Source organism: Eurosta solidaginis, chromosome 5, assembly GCF_040869045.1.
Source record: "Eurosta solidaginis isolate ZX-2024a chromosome 5, ASM4086904v1, whole genome shotgun sequence".
NCBI classification, from domain to species: domain Eukaryota; kingdom Metazoa; phylum Arthropoda; class Insecta; order Diptera; family Tephritidae; genus Eurosta; species Eurosta solidaginis.
The window spans coordinates 20,302,305-20,326,743 of NC_090323.1; the positions used below are offsets into that span (position 1 = coordinate 20,302,305).

At 40.5% G+C, this 24,439-nt stretch overlaps 1 protein-coding gene across 6 annotated transcripts in view; it reads left to right on the forward strand.

The window, feature by feature from the left end:
- Positions 1-24,439, forward strand: part of LOC137251788 (tyrosine-protein phosphatase vhp-1) — a 153,331-nt gene that overhangs the window by 121,930 nt on the left and 6,962 nt on the right. For 3 of the 6 annotated variants that reach the window (XM_067786641.1, XM_067786639.1, XM_067786640.1), the window contains 4 exons: positions 18,126-18,241; positions 20,498-20,614; positions 20,677-21,127; positions 23,391-24,390. In XM_067786641.1, the coding sequence (XP_067642742.1) occupies positions 18,221-18,241; positions 20,498-20,614; positions 20,677-21,127; positions 23,391-24,390 (1,589 nt within the window). In that variant the 5' untranslated portion in view covers positions 18,126-18,220. Of the gene's footprint in view, positions 1-18,125; positions 18,242-20,212; positions 20,420-20,497; positions 20,615-20,676; positions 21,128-23,390; positions 24,391-24,439 lie in introns of those variants that run through there. The other 3 variants (XM_067786643.1, XM_067786638.1, XM_067786644.1) reach the window with 3 other exon arrangements.

The window sequence follows — 24,439 nt, forward strand, 5'->3', positions numbered from 1 at the left end:
TCTGTTTTCTGACACATTTGCTATGAAGAAAGTGACTGTCTAGGCTTCTAAATATGAATGTCATTAGTACATACACACAGGGCCGTACAGAGAAAATCCGGGCCTGGGACTAAACAATTTACGGCCCCCTATAATCTCGAAAATCTCGCTTGTGTACGAGAAGAAATCGTAAGCTCTAGTTACAATCCACGAACGCCAAAAACCTTTCTTGAATTGAAAAATTTGTTGCTTTCGAATTTAAATGGAGGCGCAAAATGAACGTAGTCTGTTCAACATGACTAGTGAAAAGCGAAATAAATAAAATACGAGCGTAGTTGGTTAGCGTCCGACAATAATTGATTTTTATTGGAAAATGCTTTCTCTTTTATACAATATTTCTTACATTACAAATACGTATTTACACTAATACTTACAAACTAAAAAGTACCTACGTTTCCAGTGCATATTTACCAAGTCAGCATATTATTATAGTGACCTATTTATGAACACATGTAATTAGATGCATATAAATATTTTGGCAGTCACATTGACCATTGACTGATCGATAAGTGTGTTGGTCAATATGACGGGTTGACAAATGTAAATAAATAAGTGTTGTGCGCGTCGGCATGCACAGGTGATGTTGAGCTCCCGCTGGGTTCAAATTATGTATGTCGGTTTAACTTGAATACTTGGGTGGTTGATATGAGTGTATGTATATTGTACCATTTGAAAAAAGTGCATTCAAAGTAATGCTACACTAGCATCAGGCGTAGCATCAACGATTATAGCAAAATACTTGGCTTTTTTGCGTTGATCTAATATAGTTTCCCCTCACGTGTTTTGCACAAATTTATAAACAGCGTTTTGAGCCAGCTGCCAAATGAAATATTTATTTTGAAATTTTAAGGAAAAAGGCTTTTCAAAATGTTTTTCACACATTTAAAACGAAATGCAGATATTCGTTGCTTTTGAAATTCGGCTTAAAAATTGCACATGGAAAAACTAAAGACTCTCCTGAATTAAAACAAAAATGCTTAGTACCTCTAAATCGCAGGCCCCCTCACAAAGCCCGTGCCCGGAGGGGAATCCCCCATCCCCCCTCCCCTCTCGTCGGGCCTGCATACACACCGTTGAGAGCTTTGTGGATTGTCATATCTTTTAAAAAAAGAAACATTCAATTTAATATGCAAATAAATTAGAACAGAGCGGATGTTGGCTATTTTAGATAAAAAGGGAAAAGAGGATTAAAGATGAAACCAGAATTGAAATTTAAATCCTTCTAAATCGCCCAAATAAGATTCAGGTAGATTTCGTAAGTGGCGACAAAATTCGCCAGCTATTACAATATGGAGGAGGGTATATACACGAGGGGAGTTCTGCTACAAACATGAAGTTACTAACGTAAGGAGGGATGGGTTAACTGGTCACATCAAATCGCTATCGAAATAGTCGACAATACCCAAGGTATCGTGCAGATTTTACAACCTTAGACTAACAAAGTTACTCACATCATTAAAAAGAGAAAAATAAGAGGACTGTAGACACATGCCTTCTGGCATCACATGTCATTGATAGCATATGTAAGACGTACGGGTTGGAGGAGGCTACAAGCGTGCACGTTTGGTGCTCATGCCCAGCGTTTGCCAGGCTAGGACTCCAGCTATTAGGAGTGATACAGCTGTTAGATCTCGAAGCCTCAAGTGCCATAGGTGTAGAAAGTGTATAGTATTTGCCAAAAGGACGAAGCTATTTTATAATATAGGTCTTGGTTTTTGATAGAGTTTTTCAGTTTTGTCGTTAAACAAACTTTTGATAACACTACGGACTCATTCTATGCGAGGTCCCCACGGACCAACCAGTTTAGTCTAACTTAACTTAACCTGAAGATACTACTCCCGGAGCGCACTGAACCATTCAAGGATTATTTTTAATCGTTGCAACAACAAACAAAAATGTCAGACGTAGCCAAGTTATTTCAATTATCGAAGGAAGAAGAGTGTAGTGACTTTGCTACAAGAATGTGATTATATGCTTTACTGCCATCGAGAATAGCCGAACCTTAATGACAAATGGAATTGTTCAATTTAAACAACGAGGTGGTATCCAATCGGCCTACTATGGCTGCCTATTAGCCAACTAGCGGACGAAATTGTCAATATCGCAAGTACAAAGTTTGAGATCAGTATGTGCTACATAATTCTAAGTGGATGATGGTTGACGAAAGACCGGAGCACCGAAGTAGTATAAACAACAATTCTGGCAAGATAGTCGCCACACTATGCAGAAAAATATGTAAGTTTTTCAAGAAGCAAACTTTTCAAAAACAATAGTAATGGGCTTTATGCATAAAAAGCAAGCATTAGCACAGACTCGAGTTTTCGAGTAAAGGCCGGATAAAAAGGAAATATTGCGCCGAGACTTTCACAAGCTTCACACATTGAGACCGACTTTTGCAAATTTCTTTCGTATGCAGTCTAATGAACTCCATCCTTTTATTCATACCTCAAAAGTTATTATCCTCTCAATACGAATTTTATAAATTTTCATCGGACTAGGTCATCCATAAGTATGCCCTTCAGCTTTTCTTTGAACAAAGGCATAGTTTCAGCAAAAAAGTAATGAAAACTTTCAGTTTCAACTCGTGATCTGCTCATAGTCTCATACAAAGGCATTCAACAAGCTCACTTATGCACATCCACGCGCACTCGCGCTTATACTCCACCTTATGCATACGCAGTCGATTATACTTAGCACCCCCAATTTTCGTACGCACACAAAGGAGGTTTTGCAATACAAAGTATGGGAAAAAAATTTGTGCAAATGTACACGTATGGGTATGTGTGTAGGTATTCACAACTCGAAAATCATATTCAAGTGCCGATTGCACTCGTGCATATGCGCATACGCAACTTGTGCACAGTAATCACAGCTGGCAATTTCCATAGTCGCTGATGAAAGGGCGGCAAACAAAACACAAAAAACCAAAAACAAAAACCACATCCACTTAACGTTCATCAACAATCGACAGGGAATTTATGCGGCTTCGACGAGCGTAGAAAGGTATCTCACTGCAACAACAACAACAGCTGTGCTTTCATGAAAGCCTAATGACTTATCCAACCAGTTGCCTGCTCGTTGTCGATAGGATTTAGCTATTTTTCGCGCCATTTGACGGTGGCAGCTTTTCAAATTTTTTCTACACAAATTCAATTGGTTTGTTGCTTTTCAAATTTAAATTTTTGTCTGTGTAGTATGTAAGATGGAGTGGACTTAAGGTAAACGACGGAATGGTCAAATGACGTTAAAACTACTTAAATAAATATATAGCTAAAACAATAAAACGTAAATGGAACTCAACAGTTGTTAACATTTTAGTATGTGGAGATGCGAAACAAAGTAGTTGACCTTATGAGCAAATAAGAGAAGCATTTATGAGTTGACTATTTCGCAAAGAAGGATGATCATAATGATTTAGATTATAACTCTTTGAAATTGGTGGCCATGTGGTACTAACTTCAATTCACTTCATTCAATTAACTTTGTGGCCGTTTGAAGTGGTCACAAGGTCAATTGACGTAATGGCCGTGGACATTATAGCACATCTGCAGTAAATGAAGCATGGGCTTCGTTGTGCCTTTTTTTATAAAGGACTGGCGGCAGGCTTATTTCTGCTCGAAAATTCACTAGCCTAAGTTTAACAACTTAACAAATTTTGACTCTGTCCCTCCTCATCGTTCACTCTCCCCCATAGCTCTTTACTTAGCCTCCTGCTTCTTCTTCTACCTTCCTTTTCTTACTCCTTTTCTTCCCTTTATCGCCTTCCTCCTTTTCCTTTATTACCTAATCCCAGTCTTACTCCTATTTCATTTCCTGTCCTTTTTTCACTCCTACTCGTTTTCGTATTCCTCTTCATCATCCAATTCCTATTTTTATTCCGATAAAGATTTTTGTTTTCGTTCTAGTTCTATTATTATAATGTCTTTTTCTTATCCTCATTCCGTTTTAGGACTATGAGTTTAGGGCATGTATTTGGAATTTCTGCACCTGTTTAAAAGTAGGTCCCTATGCCCAGCAAGTTGATTTTCTTAAGATGACAAACGGTGGCATGATCGCCAAAGAGGAAATGCGATGGATCGGGCGCCAATTGATGAGGCTGCCGAGCGTGCCTGAGATCTCCTTTTATAAGAAAATAGAAGAAGCGTACGTCGACTGCCCTGACATGGCATCAAAATCAAACTTGATGACTTTCAAGCCAGGGTGGATCGTAGAGTCAAGGAATTCAGCCTCCACGGTTAATCATCTGTCAAGGGATTTAGGTGTGGACTGATTATCACGTCTCGAAATCAGATCATCTGCGGTAAAAGGTTTCAGTATAAGCAGATACACCAAGCTAATTGGCTGTACCCTGACAGAAGAACAGGAAACAAAATTGATCACATCATGATCTTACGAAGCGCGATGTACAAAGTACGTGCAATGACGCTAGGAAAGTTGCCTTCGTGCAGCTGCTCACGAAACAGACAGCTGATAGCTACTGCATTTGGCTCTCACGCTTGCTTACTGACAGAAATATTTAATCTAACGATTTAAACAGGTTAAGAGGCTTAATATATGTGACCCGGTCTATGAAAAGGTGGCTTATGACTCAAAAAAGAAATTGCGAGAAACAGCTGTTATAGATAAACAGTGCATTTCTTCAGTTTCTTAGTAGTAGTAGTTTTTGAGTCATAAGCTACCTTTTCATAGGCCAGGTCACATATGTCGGCAGTTAGAATGCTTGCGTTATTAGGTGAGTAAAATCCACACCCCCTTAGGTTCAAGGGTTCGAAAAAATTGGTGCCGAGCAAGTGGGACTAGTGACAGAAGTAGCTATTATCGGAGCTTATCCAAAAGCGATACGCAATACTCCAGTAAACATCCACGAAGTGTTTTTGCGATTACACCAACAACACAGCAGCACAGTTTTTGCGTAACATCGCATATTAAAGGGCTGCCCTATAAAACAACTGGTACCATGAGGGAGTTTCGCGCCGCTTCGGAAAACAAGGAGCTTTCCTGTGACGCGAAGGTGGAAAATATATTCCTGGTTAAAATAAAGGATACGTGAGGAGCTCCAGAAGCTTTGTAGAAATATTGATAGAAGTCAACCAGAAAAAATAGCGAATGGCGGAAATTTTAAGACTTGCGCCAATTTTTGCTTTGAACCAAAGAAGCTCTTAGCCTTTATCTCTGACTAGAAAATATATATCCGCCACTAGCCGACTATGGCGTAGTAAAAATGGCAGTATATTTCCCACAAAAAATCAATCGCCAAGAAATAACAAACTACCGAGGAGCTGAAAAGTTTGTAAAGCGCAGGCACCAACTCCTGTGCAAAATGTGTTCCATCGAATGTCTGCAGAATATTACATATGTGCTACGGGCCACTTTTTTATCCTTTTTTCCACTAGAATGAGCGAAAAATATAGGGAAGGAGCGCCGAATCCAACTATTTGGAATAAAATAATTTCTTTTTTCATTCGACTGAGCAAAAATATAGCGAAGACAATAAAATGGAGTGTTATCGCTGTTTATGGTCCTTTGCCGGATGCAGATCCGGTACGCTCCGGTAAAAAGCACCATTAAGGTACCAGCCCGACCATCTCGGGAACGATTTAGTATGACCACAAGAAGCGTTCAAGGTCATCTCGCCCCACACCCCCCTAGATCCGTGAGGAACTTGGGGTCATCAGAGCCTCGGCTGTTAAAGTAACAGGATTCGCCACAGGTTGGTGAGGTTGAAAATTAGGTTGAAGAAGCTATATTTTGCGTAAGCAACACCTTGAAAGGGTTGCGGTGCACAACCCCTTGAATCAATTTGGTATTTTAGTCGCCTCTTACGACAGACATACCTGCCGCGAGTATATTCTAAGCCCCCAGACGAGCTGGGAGTCTGTTATTCAACAGTTGTTAACATTTTAATACGTGGAAGTGCGAAACAAAATTACTGACTTTATGAGAGACAAATATTAGTTGGCTTTATTTAATTTGTTTTAATTTTAATTGACACTGCAATCGCAAGCGTCGAATGGCGAGGTGCTTAAGAGAGCTCTTCAAATGCCAGGTTGTCTTAATTTTATTCAAAGTCAATTTGTCGTTTCATTGCACATGTTCCTCCGTTATTCACAAAAGCTCCGTTATTCAATTCCGTTATTTCGCAAAATGTAAATTTTTTGGTTTTTTTAATGGCACCACGCCAGGCACAAAATCAGTTATATGTATTTCAGAATCCGATATGTGGCTTTTAGCCATGTTTTTTTCACTATCCCGTTAGTTACGTTATGTATATAAAAAGCGTTTGGTCTTTAAATGGCACCACGCCAGATTTCACTGATTCCTGTTAGGAGTGCAAAAAATCACCCTAACTCCAGGTCAAGGAAGCATTACATCTCCCAACTCCGCCAAAAAGGCCTATTTTAATTTTCTGCTCAATCAAAAAAGTCCAAAAATATTGCAGTTGAACCGAGGGTGACACTGCACGTCCACACAGCCGAAAAGACGAAAACGGAATGTAGTTGGCTTTACGACCTTTTCGGAAAAGCAGGATGGTCATAACAACTACATAGTTGGCATGGTAACCATTTCAATTTGACGTTGTAACGATTTCATATCGTCATAACTTCAACTGACTTTGAAGTGGTGGTAAAGACTTGACCTTTTATCCGTTGAACTTATGTCACCCCTCCTTTTGGAACACCTCTTCTATGAGTTGTAAAAAGACACGCTCCTTTCGATTTGTGATTGCCTACTTTAGCATAAAACCCATTCAAATAACCATTTGACATCTTTGCAGGTGCTGCTCATATTTGACAAGCACGCATCTATGTAATCCAATACAAATGCATTTCGCTTGTATGTATATGTGTGCATAAGTCTCGCATTTGAAATTTATACTTTTTCGTAACTTTACAAACTTTTTTTTACTTTTTGAAACATTTTCGCAATGTAAAATTTTTTTTGTTTTCATTTCTTCTACAACACTTTCGTAACAACAAAAACGCTTAAGCATTCATACATCTGCATATGAATGTGTTTAGGATTCAAGTGTCATACTTACGGTGGTTGACGATGATAGCTGTGAGAAGTATTGAAATCCCACTAGACTACTGCACATTCATTTAGACTCTCTAAGATATTTACGCTTACGTTTCATATGATTATATAATATGTACATTAGACGTGGTCGATTTATTAACCGATATCGCGCCATCGATTTTTCGATAGGATTTGGGCTCAGGAAAAAAAGTTCCACTAAGCATACCCAAAAAAATATTTTTCGAGCCTGCGAAATTTCATTTTTTTACTTTTTTCGACTTTGATTGTTAAGGTTTTTTTTATGACCTACTAAAAAAAATTTCATTTGATTCTAAAATTTTCATGTATACCGACCCAAAAATGTCCGTTAAAAACGTTGTCGACAACAGTTTTTAAAGAAAAAAAAATTTTTTTATACATATGAAAATTTGTTTAGGTCATGAAAAGAACCTTAAAAATGAAAGTCGAAAAAAGTAAAAAAAAATGAAATTTCGCAGGATCAAAATTATTTTTTTGGGTATGCGTAGTGGAACTTTTTTTCCTGAGCCCAGATCTTATCGAAAAATCGATGGCGCGATATCGGTTAACTTTCGTCGAAACAAATCGACCCACCCTAATGTTAATACACACTCATACATTATAATTTTACTCGTTCACCTGCTTATGAAGTACTCACAGAAATGCATTTATGTTTTATGCGTTTGTAATTGTATTGAAGTGCGTTTGGCAAAGAGGCATCCACGCTATGTAGAAAATTAAGTACCGCTACGTATGAGAAGATCGTTTCTTTAAAGAATTTTACGTTGCTAAGCCTTTCTTGAAGGTATTTTACTTGCCTCATTCAATACGAACATCAATGTCGACCGTGGCGTATACGCAATATTTTATGGTTTACAACAGCCAAATTGCGGCGGTGATAATGCAGAAGCAGCCAATCCTGGCGGAAGTAATAGCTTTGCTCGGCGGCCACCGTGGTGTGATGGTAGCGCGCTCCGCCTACCACACCGTATGCCCTGGGTATACACCCCTGCCAAAGCAACATCAAAATTTTAGAAATAAAGTTTTTCAATTAGAAGAAAATGTTTCTAAGCGGGGTCGCCTTTCAGCAGTGTTTGGCAAGCGCTTCGGTGTATTTCTGCCATGAAAAGCTCTCAGTAAAAACTAATCTGCCTTGCAGATGCCGTTCGGAGTCGGCATAAAACATGTAGGTCCCGTCCGGCCAATTTGTAGGGAAAATCTAGAGGAGCACGACGCAAATTGGAAGAGAAGCTCGGCCTTAGACTTCTTCGGAGGTTATCCCGCCTTACATTTATTTTTATAATAGCTTTACAGTGTCAAAGAAAGTGCAGCAAGTTCGGAAACAAAACTTCGAAAAATTGTCACAGGGTGGTGTCCTTACCCCACTTCTGTTTAATTTCTACATATCAAAGCTGCCTTCCCCACCATCAAAGAATTACTATCAGTTCCTATGCCGTCGACTGCACTATAATGGCAACAAGGTCTGGCCCTTCGACAGACGAACTATCCACAGTTTTTCTGGTTTATTCACCTCGCGCGCCACGGTCACTATGTTTGCGATCAGAAAGGAACATATGACGCAAATACGCACTACTGATTATCAGTATCCCAAAGATCTTAGGGATAACGTTCAATAACACTCTCCTATCTGGCACATGCCTCCGAAATTGTAACTAATGTACAAAATCCTCGAGCCGCTTGCCGGGGAATTGGTAAAGAAGCGCTGCCAACGCCTGTAATGTGCCCGACGCCTTTGTGACACGCGCCACTAGTTTGGTTGACTGGCCTAAAAAAAATACACTGAAAAATGCTGCAGACCTGCCAAAATGCTTCACTCAGAACAGCCACCGGATATATCCTTATTACCCCTAAACAGCATCTGCATAGTAAGCCAAACAACTGCTTGTTCTAGCCCTGCCTACAAGAGGGATTCCGAAACACCTTCGTAAGCACTATAATGGGATCCGGCAGCTGTCTTCACAGCCGTTTTATTCAGGTAAGCATACAGAGGTCTTAAGCCCAATCCATACAAAATCGGTTGTTGTTGTTGTAGCTATAAGGATACTCCCCGAAGGCTTTGGGGGTGTTATCGATTTTGATGGTCCTTTGCCGGATGCAGATCCGGTACGTTCTGGTACCAAGCCCAACCATATCGGGAAAGATTTGTTACGACCACATGCGACCTTTTAGGCCATCTCTCCCTCCCACCCCCTAGATCCATGACGAGTTCGGGGTCGCCAGAGCCTCGACTGTTAATGAAACATGATTTCCGACGGATAGGTGAGGTTGACAATTGGGTTTGGAGAAGCTATATATTGCGCCGGCAACCTGAAAGGGCTGCGCTACACAACCCCTTGAATCAATTTGGTATTTTAGTCGCCTCTTACGACAGGCATACCTACCGAAGGTATATTCTAAGCCCCCCAAACCCGCTGGGGCTATACATATCGGTAAACAAATTTGGTAGGTCGCGACCGTTGAACCCCGTTATCAATACACACTATCCAACTTTTGCAGAAGAAAACGAAAGCAGACTACTAAGGCAGACATACGTCACTCTGGCCAACTTCGTTCTGGATACTACAAACTCTTACTTGTCCGGAATCAACCCCGACATACGTAATGTGTGTACTGCGTGCGTTGTGTCTCCACACAATACCAACCATCTTTTCAATTGCAATGTGGAACCTACACCTCTAACAGCAACATCTCTATGGTCTAGCCAAGCTAGTTTCTTTGGACCCCCGTTAGAGCACTGTGATAACAATATGTGAGTGGTCGCACCTATTGAAGGCGACGAAGCACTGTTAATACAAAAAACAACAGGAGTGTCACTATGGGCTACCATACTCTTAGAGAGCAGAAGACTAAGAAAAGATGTTCCACTTCGTACAGTGCAGGAATGTGGCGCTGACTGGGAACGAAATTAAAAAATTACGCGATAACAAGAGAAGACCCTGGAAGAGAGATTAGCGCCGCCAGGTTGGCTCAGAATCTTACATGACAGAAGAAGAATAGGTCTTTCATATGGAGCCAATGAGCTAAAGTCCAAAGCATATCCTTATATGCTAATAGCCTAGATGAATCTAGGCAAGCATTCTAAAAAATAAGAAAGTAAACCGAAAGAAAAGTTTCAATATGTGGATACGCCCAAATCGTAGGAGCAAGTCATCCTCTAAGGATGAAATATCCATACCGATCCAGAAACGTTATAGCCTGCAAATCACTCAGAACTACCCCTGTTATTCAAAAGACAAAGAAACCCACCACCAAGGGAGTTGGTAGCGAACTAAAAAGTTTATCTGGCTTTTCTGTAAACGAAGGACGAACAGTGTAACTGAGTGCGGCTCATATCGGAGATTACTTCTTCTGTATGGCGGCGGGTAGCCGACGACAGCTGAGCAGTAGTAGATGGAGCAGACGTAACAGAAGAACTAAGAGTGGCCGATATGAAATATTATGTAAGAGCGTTTTATTTTGAGGTCCGGTCGTGACAGAAATACACTCAGAATGTTTGCCAAACTACTGGCGAGGATCGACCGCGCTTAGAAAAACCCGTTTTTGTCAATTTTTGATGTTGCTTTGTCCGCGTATTGAACCCAGGACCTTTAGTCATGTAGATCAAACTCGCTGCCACTACACAACAGCGGCCACCACTTAAATGAACTGGAGTCGAATCCTAAAAAGCATTAAATTTGCAAGTCCAATATTTACCACTTAGGGGCGCTTAACCGCCAATGCGATTTTAGCCGATATGCAACAAGCTTCGCCAGCTGTGCCTATTTTGAGATAGATGACACCAACTGAGAGCATCAAGGAAGTTCAAGTTTTCCTTCACGTTCCTCCCAGATCAGTGGAGAAACCACTTCTCTGCTTCCAAATACCTGTACTGATCGCAAAACTTTCTATGCGAATGGAGCGTATGCTGTCATAACATGACCTAGTAAGCAAAGCCTTTGAATTTTTATTCGTTACATTATGCTCATGTCAGCATATGGCTCATACAGCTCATCATTAAAACCTATTTCGATACACACCGTTGCCATCACGGACAAGGCCTCTATGTTTCTAAGAGCAATCAGTCTTTTAATTATTTTCCGAAGTCCTGTCGAATTTGCGCTCCTTGGTTGAGAACTATTTCGAAACTTTAATACACCAAGCTTAATATCTGAATAGGAAAAGTTGGGTATTCCCTCTAAGGCATCAGCATTGGATATTCTCGTCGAACTTGTTAAGCCGACACAAACCAGTCGATGCAGTCATTGAAAAACTTACTTTGATGTCTCACGGATATGGTTCTTACATAGTGAGTTTTCTTCTACGGGTAATAGACATATTACATCAGCTTTCTATAATGAGTACGGCTTATTACATGCGATTGGTATAAATTCCTCGTTCATCACTAAGCCACCTGCATACTCTTATGTATAAATTTTATTGGTTCCTAGTATATGAAGGATCCACCAAATAAGAGAGAGTAAGTCACATTAAGGCCACTTGACTCAGCAGCTCCTCCTGGTTTTTCGTATCTTTCAAATAATCAGTCGAGTTATGTCCTTATCAACCATAGCTTGATCAATAGCCTAAAGTGTCGTATTCACGTGAAAGCTTGTAATTTGATGCACAGTGTTAAATACAGTAAACCTGTTTGAAATTACCTCCTGTTCTTACAGTTTTTCCTTTTTCCTCTGATTTACATATATGCATAATCTTCTTATAGGATGCATGCGCGAGTAGGCGTGTCATGTTTACAAAATTTCTATTTTTTTGCCCTTCTTCCATTTAGCTGCTTCACATTTGAACTTGACATTCATAAAATCACACCCACAAAAAAAGCGGAGGCACTGGAGGTCATGGTGACCCATTTGCATCGTTGCTTGAGTTGATGATTATTTGGTTACATTTGTACAAACATACATATGTACATAAACTTTATTTTCAACTTTATTATTTGTTATTATGCTGGTTGCCTTGGCATTTGAGTAATTTTCCTGGAGGCTGCCATTTCATTTCATCTTCCGCTGCAAACGCCACATTTTTTTGTGCCCATGTGTGTAATTGTCTGTAGTTGGCTTTGTGTTTGTGTTAAATTGTCTCGTAAATTTGTTGTTGGCCTGCAGTCAAATTGCATCATATATCTACACGCTTATGTGTATTTTTGTGGAACTAATTTTTTTTTTTTGTACCCTCGCTGTGATTTCAAAATTTACGCCTCTATTCAATGTCATGTCCAAAGCCGCTTTATTCAGCAGGTTTATGGTGTTGGCACAAGGACATAGCGGCGCTTTATGGCTTGCGTTCGAATCAATGTGTGTGGTGTGATATGGTGATAAATATGTTTCTAATATCTAACATCATTTTTTGTGGCAAATGATATCATTTAATCATCTTTGTGCTGAGGTTTAAGTTTTTTATGAAATTTTAGCTGTCGGCAGTTTAGGACTCCGTCTATCTGCGAACCAGCATTAACTGCGAAAACAAAGTCAGCGTGGAAATGAACATTATAAAAACGTTTTCCAACAAATGCTACTTTGGACTGAGTAGGCAACTGAAAAGTAAAGTCCATCCTACGGAATAATAGACGCTGTCGAGAGAAGGTGATGGACAGTGTCGAGAGGAGATGGGATGGCTCTTGCAGTGCTCAAGAGAAACGTTTTCTGGAAGATGATAATGAGCTGTGTAAGCCTTATGCAAATATTAAAATAATGCAATGAATAAAAGCCCACAAGCTTCGCTGGCTAAGTCAAGATAGCCTTAAGCACCTATTAATGATGATGATGATAAGGATGGCCATGAAAGAATAGATATTCCAATTTAAGTTGAAAGCCTTTGGCTTATATAACCTCCCGATACTTGTATATGTGATCGTTTTTTTAACTTCCTGTATATGCAAAAATGTCCTTTCTCCTATTTCCAACATCTCTCTCCTCCCTTCATTTCATCCTCTTTATCTTCACCCCCGTCTTGTTTGCCATTCTTTCCTTCCAATACCTTTTATTCTTCCCTTTTTGTTTTTGTGCCCTCTTTTTTATTCCCTTCTTCCTTTCCCCTACCTCTTCTTCTTCTTCTTCCGATTCTTTTTTCTTTAGACTCTCTATTCAATCTTCCTTGGCCATTTTTTCTTCCTCTACTCTTTCCTGGTTCTTTGCGGTTTTTACCATGTCCCTTTTCCTTTCTCTTATGCTGCCTTCTATTCTTTTTCTTATCTTTTTTTCTGCTTCTTCTTCTTCCTTTTCTTCTTCTTCTCTCCTTGTTCCTTTTTCCCATTATGAATATTTCCCACTTCTCCGCTCTTCGTCTCTGCTTCTCCTTCGCCCTCCACATGTCCAACTCCTCTTCTTCCTCATACTTACCCTCGCCATGTCTTCTTTTTATCCAAATCCCACTCCCTCATATTTAGGATCTATATACAAAATATTGGATAACTATTTCGAGTAGTTGCGGAAATTTAAAAAATGTATTATTTAGAACTGACAAGCCTCACTGAACCCAAAGGTTTTATCAGTTCGCCTCCAATCCATTTTCGGTTAGAAGCATCTCGCTAACCTACAAGATTTAGTGCCGGCACAGGACTCGAGGGCCATCTGCACACAAAAGTAGAATAGATGCATGCACTGGAGACTGATGGCCTTGGCACCCCACCACGCTCCATTAAATTTTATCCATCGGAGTCAAACGATCTCCCTGAGAGTTGCGCCGGACAATACTTTTCAACAGTTCCCAAATGATAATATTCTTATAACAGTTCCAGCCACTCGCAACTGAGGCTAGGCACTCTCCTACCCTCGATAGTAATATTTCTGAGCTCAGTGCCTTTATGGACGCTCCATTAACACCATGTCATAGGGCAGCTTGCTCTTGAGACTTGTATCGAACTTCTGAATACAACCTTCCCTTGCAACTTCGAACCATTCAGCCAGTCTGCTTACCCATATGAGTCCCTCTTCCGTACCTCGCTCGAGGGAATGAAGGTAGTGAAGCACGCTCATGCACAATATCCTGCCTTAACCACAATATCCAACGTATGTATGTCTACTGATTTCTGGTGCTTGGCTGCTGAGTTTATTGAAGCGGTGACTTATGACTTTTCAAAAAGTCAAAAGATATAGCATACTTTCAGGGTACGTTTTGAGTTTTTTCGTGTAATTGCTTCAAGTGCTCCACAATTAAGTTTCACTTAATAGTTTAGCTATATCTTTCCCAAGCACATACATTTCATGTGTCCTGGGTTATAATAATTATCCTTACAGTCATAAGAAATAAAAAAACGAAAAAGCACTGGACACTGCTAGGAGAAATTGACTTTGGATTACATTTTATGTGTTGCACAGTGTAAATGATGCCGCTGAATGTCAATCTTACACAATTGCGCACACGACGACCCCACTTTTGGCATACATGTTGGCCCTTAAATTAGCTGAATTCACATGCACGAACACATAAAAATTTGTGTGTAAACATTACAGGAGCTTGGGCCAGCGCCTGAAACTATGCTATGCTAGTATTTAATAAAAACAAGGTTATGTATGTTATAAGTAAAACTGTCAACAAACTGTTGAGTCAGCTCAGCATTTATCTTCGCTTTTGCTATTCAAGCAACAATGCCAACGGATGTAGGTGCCCCAAAGTAGGCTACAATTTCGAATTTGTTTGTTTATGAGCACTAAACGTGAATGCAGTAGGCAGGCACATAGAAATTGTAATAATAAAAAACTAAAACAAAGAGCAGAAGATAGTGAAAATGTATATAAGAAAAAATAAAACTAAAAAAAAAAACTAAATAAACAATAAACAATGACGACAACATATTTCAACTAACTAAAAAAGAACCAGAAACAATGAGCAAACAAGTTTCCCTTACATTACATACCTCCTACACCACCTATCATCACAGCATCACCGCTGTACATGGCCTTTGCGCCCATAAGTATGCAATATGCAACAATACAACCAGCCTTTGCGCCACTAAGTATGCAATATGCTACTATGGAAGCTTGCCAACTTGTGTCGGGCTTTTTGTTTGACTTGTTGTGGCATAAATATTTTTCATTTTTTTTAATAATCGTTGTCTTCTCCATTTTTCTTTCTTTCGCCTGACCTCTACATATAACACTCACTCGAGTACAATTTTCGTTGATTTCATATCCTGGCAATACCATATATCGCTTTGTGCTACAAAATTTCAATTTTAACTGTTTGCCAAATTATTTTGTGATTGCATATTTTTGGGCGATTGCACTGTAACCAAGTTGTAGTGTAGTAATATCGTGGGGATCAAGACAAATGGGCACAAGTTGTTGCGATACAAGTCGACACCGCAATGACGTCATAAGTACTATACCCGCTCAAATATAGTGCAAGGCAGTACGCTAACGGTTTTTGGGCGGCTTGCAGCGGTTAAATCATTTGACACGAGCAATGTCAATAAATTCATGTGACATTTATAGCAATCAAATTTAAGGTGCATACTTTTAGGCACTGTCAAGTGCATGTATTGAAACAAAAATAATACTTATGTACTTGTAGTTTTTAAAAAAACAAAAAAATGCTTCTAAACGTTATCCTTTTGAATTATTTATACGTCTGTTCAAGCGTTTAACCTTTAGTTTCCGCTTAATGGGCGCCAATATGTATGCCTCAAATTTTGACTGTTAGCTATTTGTAGGCAAAAAACTATACTCGAGCCAAATTACTAATTTTGAGTGCCGACTTGAAACTAAGTAACTCAGTATCAGTTACGCGCTGGTATTTTATTTCTGAAGCCTATTTATATGAAGGTTTTAGGCTAAATAGCATTGCATACTTTAAGGCGCGATTGTGTCATTTCTTGTTTTTGATGAAAGTTTATTTCTTTAAATTTTCTTGTGTGTCCTATTAAAGTCATCTTTAGTATTATCTCTTAACAGTAAGTGTTGTTAGCTGTTAAATATTGGATACTTTTCGGCATGAATTCCTCGTTTCTAATAATAACAGCTCTTAATTATTTTACAAATAATCTGAGCACAAGAAGTACTACAATCTTGGCAAAAGATAGGGCAAAAGCACAACTCAGATTTTAGCTTCAAATAAGTGCATACTTCTAGGAGTATATTAGTATTTTTTTCCCAACTCTTTAAAGAGGGCTATTTTCTTTACTTATAAACCATCAGGGCGAAGCACAGAAGATTTCAATAGCTCTAATTTGTACTAAAAGCAAACATATGTTATTTATTAATTACTGCATACTTTTTTTTATACTTTAAGGCGAGTTTCATTTATGTTATTTGCCGTTAATTTTTGTCCGTAAATTAGAATTGTTTTAAAGCTTATCAGTAACTTTGGATGTTACCAAATCTTTGAAGTTAAGCGGGAGTCATTGGTGCCGTATGTCGTATCGCTGTAGTTGTATCCCTAACGTAATCAGCTGTTTATCGTTACGACGCTAAACCAAAAACCAATTGGTTGGCTACGATACTGTTACGACCTTAGCGGCACCAATAATCGATTGCATTGATTCCCATAAGGTTGGTCGAATCAGCTGTTAAAAGGTTACCGATAAAGCACCAATGTCTTCAGCTTTATTATTTTTCATGCGTACTGAATATTTAAAAACCCTGTGTAAACTTAAACTTAACTACTGCATACTTTGAGGCTTGTGTATCTCATTTATCACTTTAGGTGTTATTTTCTTCCTTTCAAAATAGTATATTAAATATCACCAGTAGTAGCAGCAATTTGCAATACAAAGCGGTTGTTGTTGTTGTTGTTGTTGTAGTGATAAGGTTGCTCCCCGAAGGCTTTGGGGAGTGTTATCGATGTGATGGTCCTTTGCCGGATACAGATCCGGTACGCTCCGGTACCACAGCACCATTAAGGTGCTAGCCCGACCATCTCGGAAACATGTGGCCACATTAAACCTTCAGGCCATTCCCTCCCCCCCACCCCCAAGTTCCATGAGGAGCTTGGGGTCGTCAGAGCATCGTCTGTTAGTGAAACAGGATTCGCCACGGATAGGTGAGGTTGACAATTGGGTTTGTAGAAGCTATATATTGCGCTCGCAACCTGAAGGGTTGCGCTACACAGCCCCTTGAATCTGGTATTTTAGTCGTCTCTTACGACAGGCATACCTACCGAGGGTATATTCTGATCATAATGAATTCATTATAGCATACTTTTGGTCATATATCTTATGATTTTTCTCCTTATCTGAGTCCAAGGAAACTCACCGATCCAGCTCGTTTTTGCTATGGCTTTCAGTCGAGTTCTGCTCAAACTCTTCTTCACCGCGGGTCTCAAGAGAGAAACTCTCAACACATCCTCTACATTGCTTATTTTTCAAAATATAGTAGATACCCCAGTAAATCCGATTACTTAACATTGAGTTTAACCCGGCTTCTAGCATCATGGCTAATATATCATGGAGGCGGAAGTGCAGTGGAAGCAGCGGTCTGGTAAGCTTTTTAAGGGATTGATGTAAGCTGTATGGAAGGGCTGTTTTTGTCAAAACCTCGGAGTCAGCTGAAAAGTCAGGCTTGCTCATCACTATAGCGCCAATCGGAAATTTTTCGTTACTCGTATAGACTTATACTAATATAGACTTAAGTGGTGAGCTGAACTACAATATGATTGACCGCGTGGTCAGCGAATGTCTGATCTCGGTATCAGTTGTACGGTTCTACATTTACATTAAAACCACATAGGAACATAACTGTTAACGGGGATCGTTTGTGCCGATTGTGTTTGTTGTTGCAGCGATAAAGGCACGTCCCGAAGGTTTTGATTTCGATGTTGATGGTCCTTTGCCGGATAGAGATCTGGTACGCTCCAATAACAAGCACCATTAAGATACTCGGCCGACCTTCTCGGGATCATTCCATACCATCCATTTCCCCCACCCCCCCTCCCCCTGCTTACCCTACTAATACTCCTTCACGTATCCACTTGGCAACATTTTCCCAATGCCTACAACATTTTTTTTAGATAATTATTTGAAGTTTAAGTTTTGTCAAAATTTCAAATTACAAAAACAACGCAATAAATCAATTCGCACATTTCATTTTTGTTTATTGCAGTTTGACGCCATTCAACTTTAATCATACTTTAAAAACGGTTCATACAAAATATTTTTCTCGTGATAATTTGGTGGACAATAATTAAATGAAGCAACATGGGAAATGGCATGAACAAGGTGAGTTTGGAAACTTTCATTAATTCGCTGCCTAATTTACTATGGAATTGTTGCTCAAAGGAGTTGGTAATAAATTAGTGACATCATTTGCGTAGTTTCTTAATATGGCACGTGTAAACTTGTTTTGAATTGTGTCAGGGGAGAAAAAGGCTAAACACGTAATCAAGACGAATTCGTTGAAAATTAGTATTTTACCTTGAAGAAGCAGGTTAAGCTAGTAACAGTGAAGTGACAAAGAGAAAGATCCCCGAAGGTTTTGCCGAGTGTTATCGATGTTGATAGTCCTTTGCCGGTAACTAGCTTAAAGTACTCATTCGACCATATCGGGAACGATTTAGGTTGACCACATGAAACCTCCTAGGCACATGGAACCTATATGGCCCGCTACTGCTCTTCGAAAGAAATCATGAAGCCACCATATATATAACTCTTTACTGTTTTGAGTTGGTAAAGGATGGTGCAACATTCGATAAATCAGCAGTAGGCGTTCCAATCCGCTTCGGAGAAATCAAAAGAAGGCAGAATTTGTGTATTACCAATCAGAAAAAGTGTGGATAAAAGCACGGCGGGCTCGAAAATTGTCTAAGATCATGTGCAAATTGTACGATATTAGGCTCGCAAAAATATAGAGAAGACTTAATGGGATATTAACTGGACACTGTCTCTCTGGCGTCACACGCTTAGATTTTACTTTCTATCACCAAGCTTCGGAATAATGCGAAGCAGAGTCCATCTTTGCGGAACTCAGATTCACGGTGTCGCACATAAAATGTGATGGTGTAAGTTTCGGAAAACCTAACCAATCAATCTTAGTTCGGCAGGATAATGGGAATAGCCCAGCGGTAGACATTCCCTCGTAAGAGGCGACGTAAATAAATAGACCTGAAACCGGTAAAGGACTGTCCATATCCGCAACATTCCCTTAATGCAGTGCAGGGAGTGCAGTTACAGCAACATGAACAAAATTTGGCGTTCCTAGGTGACTTAAGTCCCAACCATGTAGATATCCGGCAAAGTATGACAATTTTGTGGCTCTGGTAGAAGCGTTTGTCATTAGGAAAGCAGACAGGTAAAATAACATGCAAACGGGGAAGATGACACTCAAACTACAGTCTTTGGTCGAACCCTGTTTACCCTAGGACTTCTGCTTATTAGGCACGGTAAAAACGTTTACAAAATTATCGAAGCTATGAAAATCATTTTGTCATAAAAAAAGGTAAAAGGAATTTGATTTTCTTTTAAAACTGGTATCCCTTCCTAATCTGCTACATTCCAAAGAAACATTGCAAATATCAAAATTTCTAGACTAGTTGTGTTGTTGTTCTTGTAGTGATAGGGTTACTCCCCGAAGGCTTTGGGGAGTGTTGTCGAATTGATGATCCTTTGCCGGATACAGATCCGGTACGCTCCGGTAACACAGCACCATTAAGGTGCTAACCCGACCATCTCGTGAACGATTTATATGGCTACATTAAACCTTCAGGCCATCCCTCCATCCCCATCCCCAAGTTTCATGGGAGCTTGGGGTCGCCAGAGCCTCGTCTGTTAGTGAAACAGGATTCGCCGCGGATAGGTGAGGTTGACAATTGGGTTTGGAGAAGCTATATATTGCGTTGACTACCTGAAGGATTATGCTACACAGCCCCTTGAATCAGATATTTTAGTCGCCTTTTACGACAGGCATACCTACCGCGGGTATATTCTGACCCCTAACCCGCTGGGGTAGACTAGTTGTGTCATCCTATATATAGCTATGTGAGTGAAAAATTTTACTTCCAACCTCGAAACCTTAAACACTTCACCACAGTAACAGCAAATATGGTAGAAAAAAGTGAACATTAAAAAAATTGGGAGACTTAGTAAGAAAGTGGCAAAGTCCGTGCACTGATTTCGCATTGTAACGGTTGAAAAAGAACGCGCATGTGGCTCTCACTACGCAACTACACCAAAGGCAAGCGAATTGTAAACAAACAAAAACAGCTGTTCGAATATAAACAAATTTCTGCTTTCATAGCAACGGTTAAAAATTAATCTCGAAAAAGTACGATTATGATAAATATTAAAAAGTGAGGCCACCAAACCACACCAATTTTCGCTATGGTCTTCTTCATTTTTTGATAAATAAAAAGGGAGATGTTGGCGCTGCCTAAGACCAACATGAATTTGCTGATGAATATTGCAAGCTGGTTCCATAACTTAACGATTTTTCAGCACTACACTCATTTACTTATGCAATTTTTTCATTCATCTTTACAGGTGCTGCCCGGGCTCTACGTTGGCAATTATCGCGATTCGAAGGATCAACAGCAGCTGGGCAAATATCAAATTACACACATAATAGCTATACATGATAGTCCAAGACGTTTATTGCCTGTAAGTTAGTAAGCTATAATTGAAAAGGATTTGTATTATTGAAAAATGTCTATTTTCTCCAGGACAAACACTATCTATGCGTGATGGCTGCTGATACGCCCGATCAGAATCTCTCACAATATTTCTCTGTTTGTAATGATTTCATACATGCGGCACGCTTACGTGAAGGCAATGTGCTTATCCACTGCTTGGCCGGTATGTCACGCTCTGTAACCGTCGCCGTAGCGTACATAATGACAGCAACAAATTTGAGTTGGAAGGAAGCGTTGAAGGTAGTGCGCGCTGGACGCGCAGTAGCCAATCCGAATATCGGTTTCCAGACACAATTGCAAGAATTCGAATCGTTTCGTTTGGTGGAGGAGCGCAAGCGTTTACGTGAACGCTTTCCTTCAACGGCTCTAGAGCAGCTAGATCGTACGAAGTGTTCGCAAGCATTGCACAACTATCAAGAACTATTGCAGAATAAAGACATATGCGAAGGAAATTGCTCACGTGGCGAAAAATGTCCAACAGGTGCGATGATTGTATTACCATTGGGTGGGAATGGGAAAAATGTTGATGAAAAAGCAGCTGGTGTAAAAACAGCCAGTGGTAGAAGTAAAGAAGAAGCAGTTAAAGAGACAAACAAATCAGTGGGCTACCTGATTTCATTTGCTTCTGAAAAATGGCGTACACTAACAGTGGATCATAGTGGTTTAAAAAAAGGCGGCTATGAGGAAGATAAGGATGAAGACGAAGATAAGGATGCGAAAATGCAAATGAAAAAGACTCAAACTGTTGGCGATGATGAGCCGTCTGAGTTATGCTTTGAAGATAATCAACAAGGGCAGCGGTTGATGGAAAATGTTTTGTATTTTCATCCAATAGAAACAACAAGTTCAGCTAACGTGGCACCCACAATGCCGTCGGGGAGTGTAGAAAAGTGTTGAACGAAAAATCCTTGTGTTATAAAAATATAAGTAAATAGGCGAAAAGCACGAATATTGAACAATAAATGTCATTAGCAATCAAAATAACATATTTTCTATGTCAGCGCCTTTGGATAGCTACACTATGCATCCAGCATAAGCTAAGATACAGCATGTATCCCTAAAAATGAAATTTCGTACTGCAACTTGGCTTTACGAGGACTCATTGAGATTTTTTGAGGCCCTCTTAAAGTCTAGACTTCCACTGGGACTGCTAAACTGTACGTCAATATTTTACACGACAGGCTGCAGCAGTGTAACACAATTTAGTTCCTCATTTTTTAGTTTTCAAGCTTGAATGAGCCCTGTGGCAAGTTACTTTTTACAGTGGTTAATGTTTTAATACAAAACTATGTCGCAATAGGACAAGATCCGTAACTCTTTGTCCGAAGACAAGAACAATCTAAAAGTAAAACGAGGCCTTCTGAGGACGTGCAAAGGCAGGCAGAAAGTTGGTTGACCCCTATGCATGGGTTTTTGCATTATGCAATTTTTAGAAGCACAAGTACCAACCATAAATACGTACTCCCCCAGCGGGTTAGGGGGTCAGAATGTACCCGCGGTAGGTATGCCTGTCGTAAGAGGCGACTAAAATACCAGATTCAAGGGGCTGTGTAGCGCAACCCTTTCAGGTTGCCAGCGCAATCTATAGCTTCTCCAAACCCAATTGTCAACCTCACCTATCCGTGGCGAATCCTGTTTCACTAACAGACGTGGCTCTGGCGACCCCAAGCTCCTCATGGAACTTGGGGGTGGGGATAGAGGGATGGCCTGAAGGTTTAATGTGGCCATATCAATCGTTCCCGAGATGGTCGGGCTAGCACCTTAATGATGCTGTGTTACCGGAGCGTACCGGATCTGTATCCGGCAAAGGACCATCACATCGATAACACTCCCCAAGGCCTTCGGGGAGTAACCTTATCGCTACAACAACAACAACAACGTACTCTTTATTGCTTCTCCGTACTGATAGCGAGTTGTTTAAACTTTTCTCAAAATATTTGACCCTCACTATTCTGCTTATCCAACCAAATTTTCAACCTCACCAAAAAGTCGAATCTTAGTAGCAGGAGGGATGGGGTGACTAGAAGAAGTGGTCAAATCAAATCATTCTAGAGATGGTCGGGCTAGTTGTAGAAGTTTCTAAAACGCATCGGCTCAAAATCCGATTAACGACCATCAACATAGATAATAAATAAAATGGGGTTACGCTGAAATGACAGCCCTTGCCCGGGAAAAATTCCGAGTCGCTCCGGTACATAGAACCGGCTGCCTTGGGAATCGGCACTGCTAAAACAACAACAACATAGATAACAATCTGCAAAAGACTATCAACACCCAAAAGACTCCCTTAAACCTTTGGACAGTTCCTTTATCTCAAACGCAAAAAAATAGGACGAACTGTACAGAAAGTACAAGGTCTTTGCTTACAACTTTCAAGTTTCTTTATTGCGGCCATAAAAATAGTGCACCGCAATTGTCAACCAGGCCTACGCGAGGCGAATCCTGTTACAAATATGAATGTATCATACACATATTTAGTAGGCGAGGTTCTGGCGAATCCAAGTTCCTCATGGAATTAATAGGGCGCGGTATGGCTTAGAAGGTTCAATGTGGTCATATTACATCGTTCTCAAGATGGCCGAGGTAGTACCTCAATGGTGATGTGATGAGAGCTTATAACTTCTAGACAGGGTTGAAAGCTGCTACAACGGTGTAACCAACATGCGCCACTTCTTATTAGTTATCACTGTTTATTTTTTTCAGCTTTCTTAATCCTTTGCTCATACATGAATTTTTCTCCACAGGTGTCTGCAATATGGATCCTTCGAAGGGTATCTTTCGCCGTCGACCCTCCTCCACCTCGACGCGCTCACGTTTCCGCGGGCAGCCCGCTTCATCGAGCGCCTCATCATCGCCATCAATGTCGGGTGCAGTTGGTGTCGCCAATGTGATCGCTACAAATTATGCACAATCGTGTCCGACCTCACCTAGTCACTCGCAGGCTGCAAGACGTTCGTTGGGTGGTGAAAAAATACCTGAAGACGAGGAAATACACAACCCACCCACAACAGCTACAACAAAAACAACAACAGCACAAATTAACAACACAACCGCAATTGCGACCACGAACAATGGCAATAATGCCAACAACACAATTCATGCAAACACCACCAACAATGCAAGCACTACAACCACCACTACCACCAGTTCCACAACCACCGTTACTCTCTCACCGCTTATAGCAACTGCAAGCAGCTCCAAGGAGGCTGCCGAATATGCAGCCGCTATATATGATGCGAAACGTGAACGTGAGGCGCTACAAAAATCACCACCAGCTGCGCGTATGCGCAATCCACGCGTGAGTAGCGCAGGCAGTCGTTTGGTTAGTGGTACTGCAAAGGCCCGCGCAGCCGTTTCAGCGACAGTTGCAGCACAACAAAGTGAAATTGATAAAGGTGGTAGCCGAAGTAGAGATTGTGAGGGTGGTAGTGGCGGCAGACGTAGTGATGGGCTAACGCAACTACAACGCAGCGCCAGCACTGTAAGCGGTCTAACTGTGCGTCCATATAGCAGTCCAGCGGGTTTGCATGCGTATAATGGTAAAATTCCTGGTTCTGTGCCATCGTCTGCTCATGGCTCGCGACTGGATCTGCGTGAACTCGATAAGGGGTCGGCTATCTACTTGGGTTGCTCGGCACCGCGTAATTCGACATTATCGCTTTCGTCACGCACCTCATCGGGTAGCTCGGCACCACCTTCGCCGGTACGTACACCGCCTGTGAGTCCGCGTCACAGTGTGAGAAGGTAAGTGGGCTAGCATATTATGTATTTTTTCAGTGTACTCATGAATTTC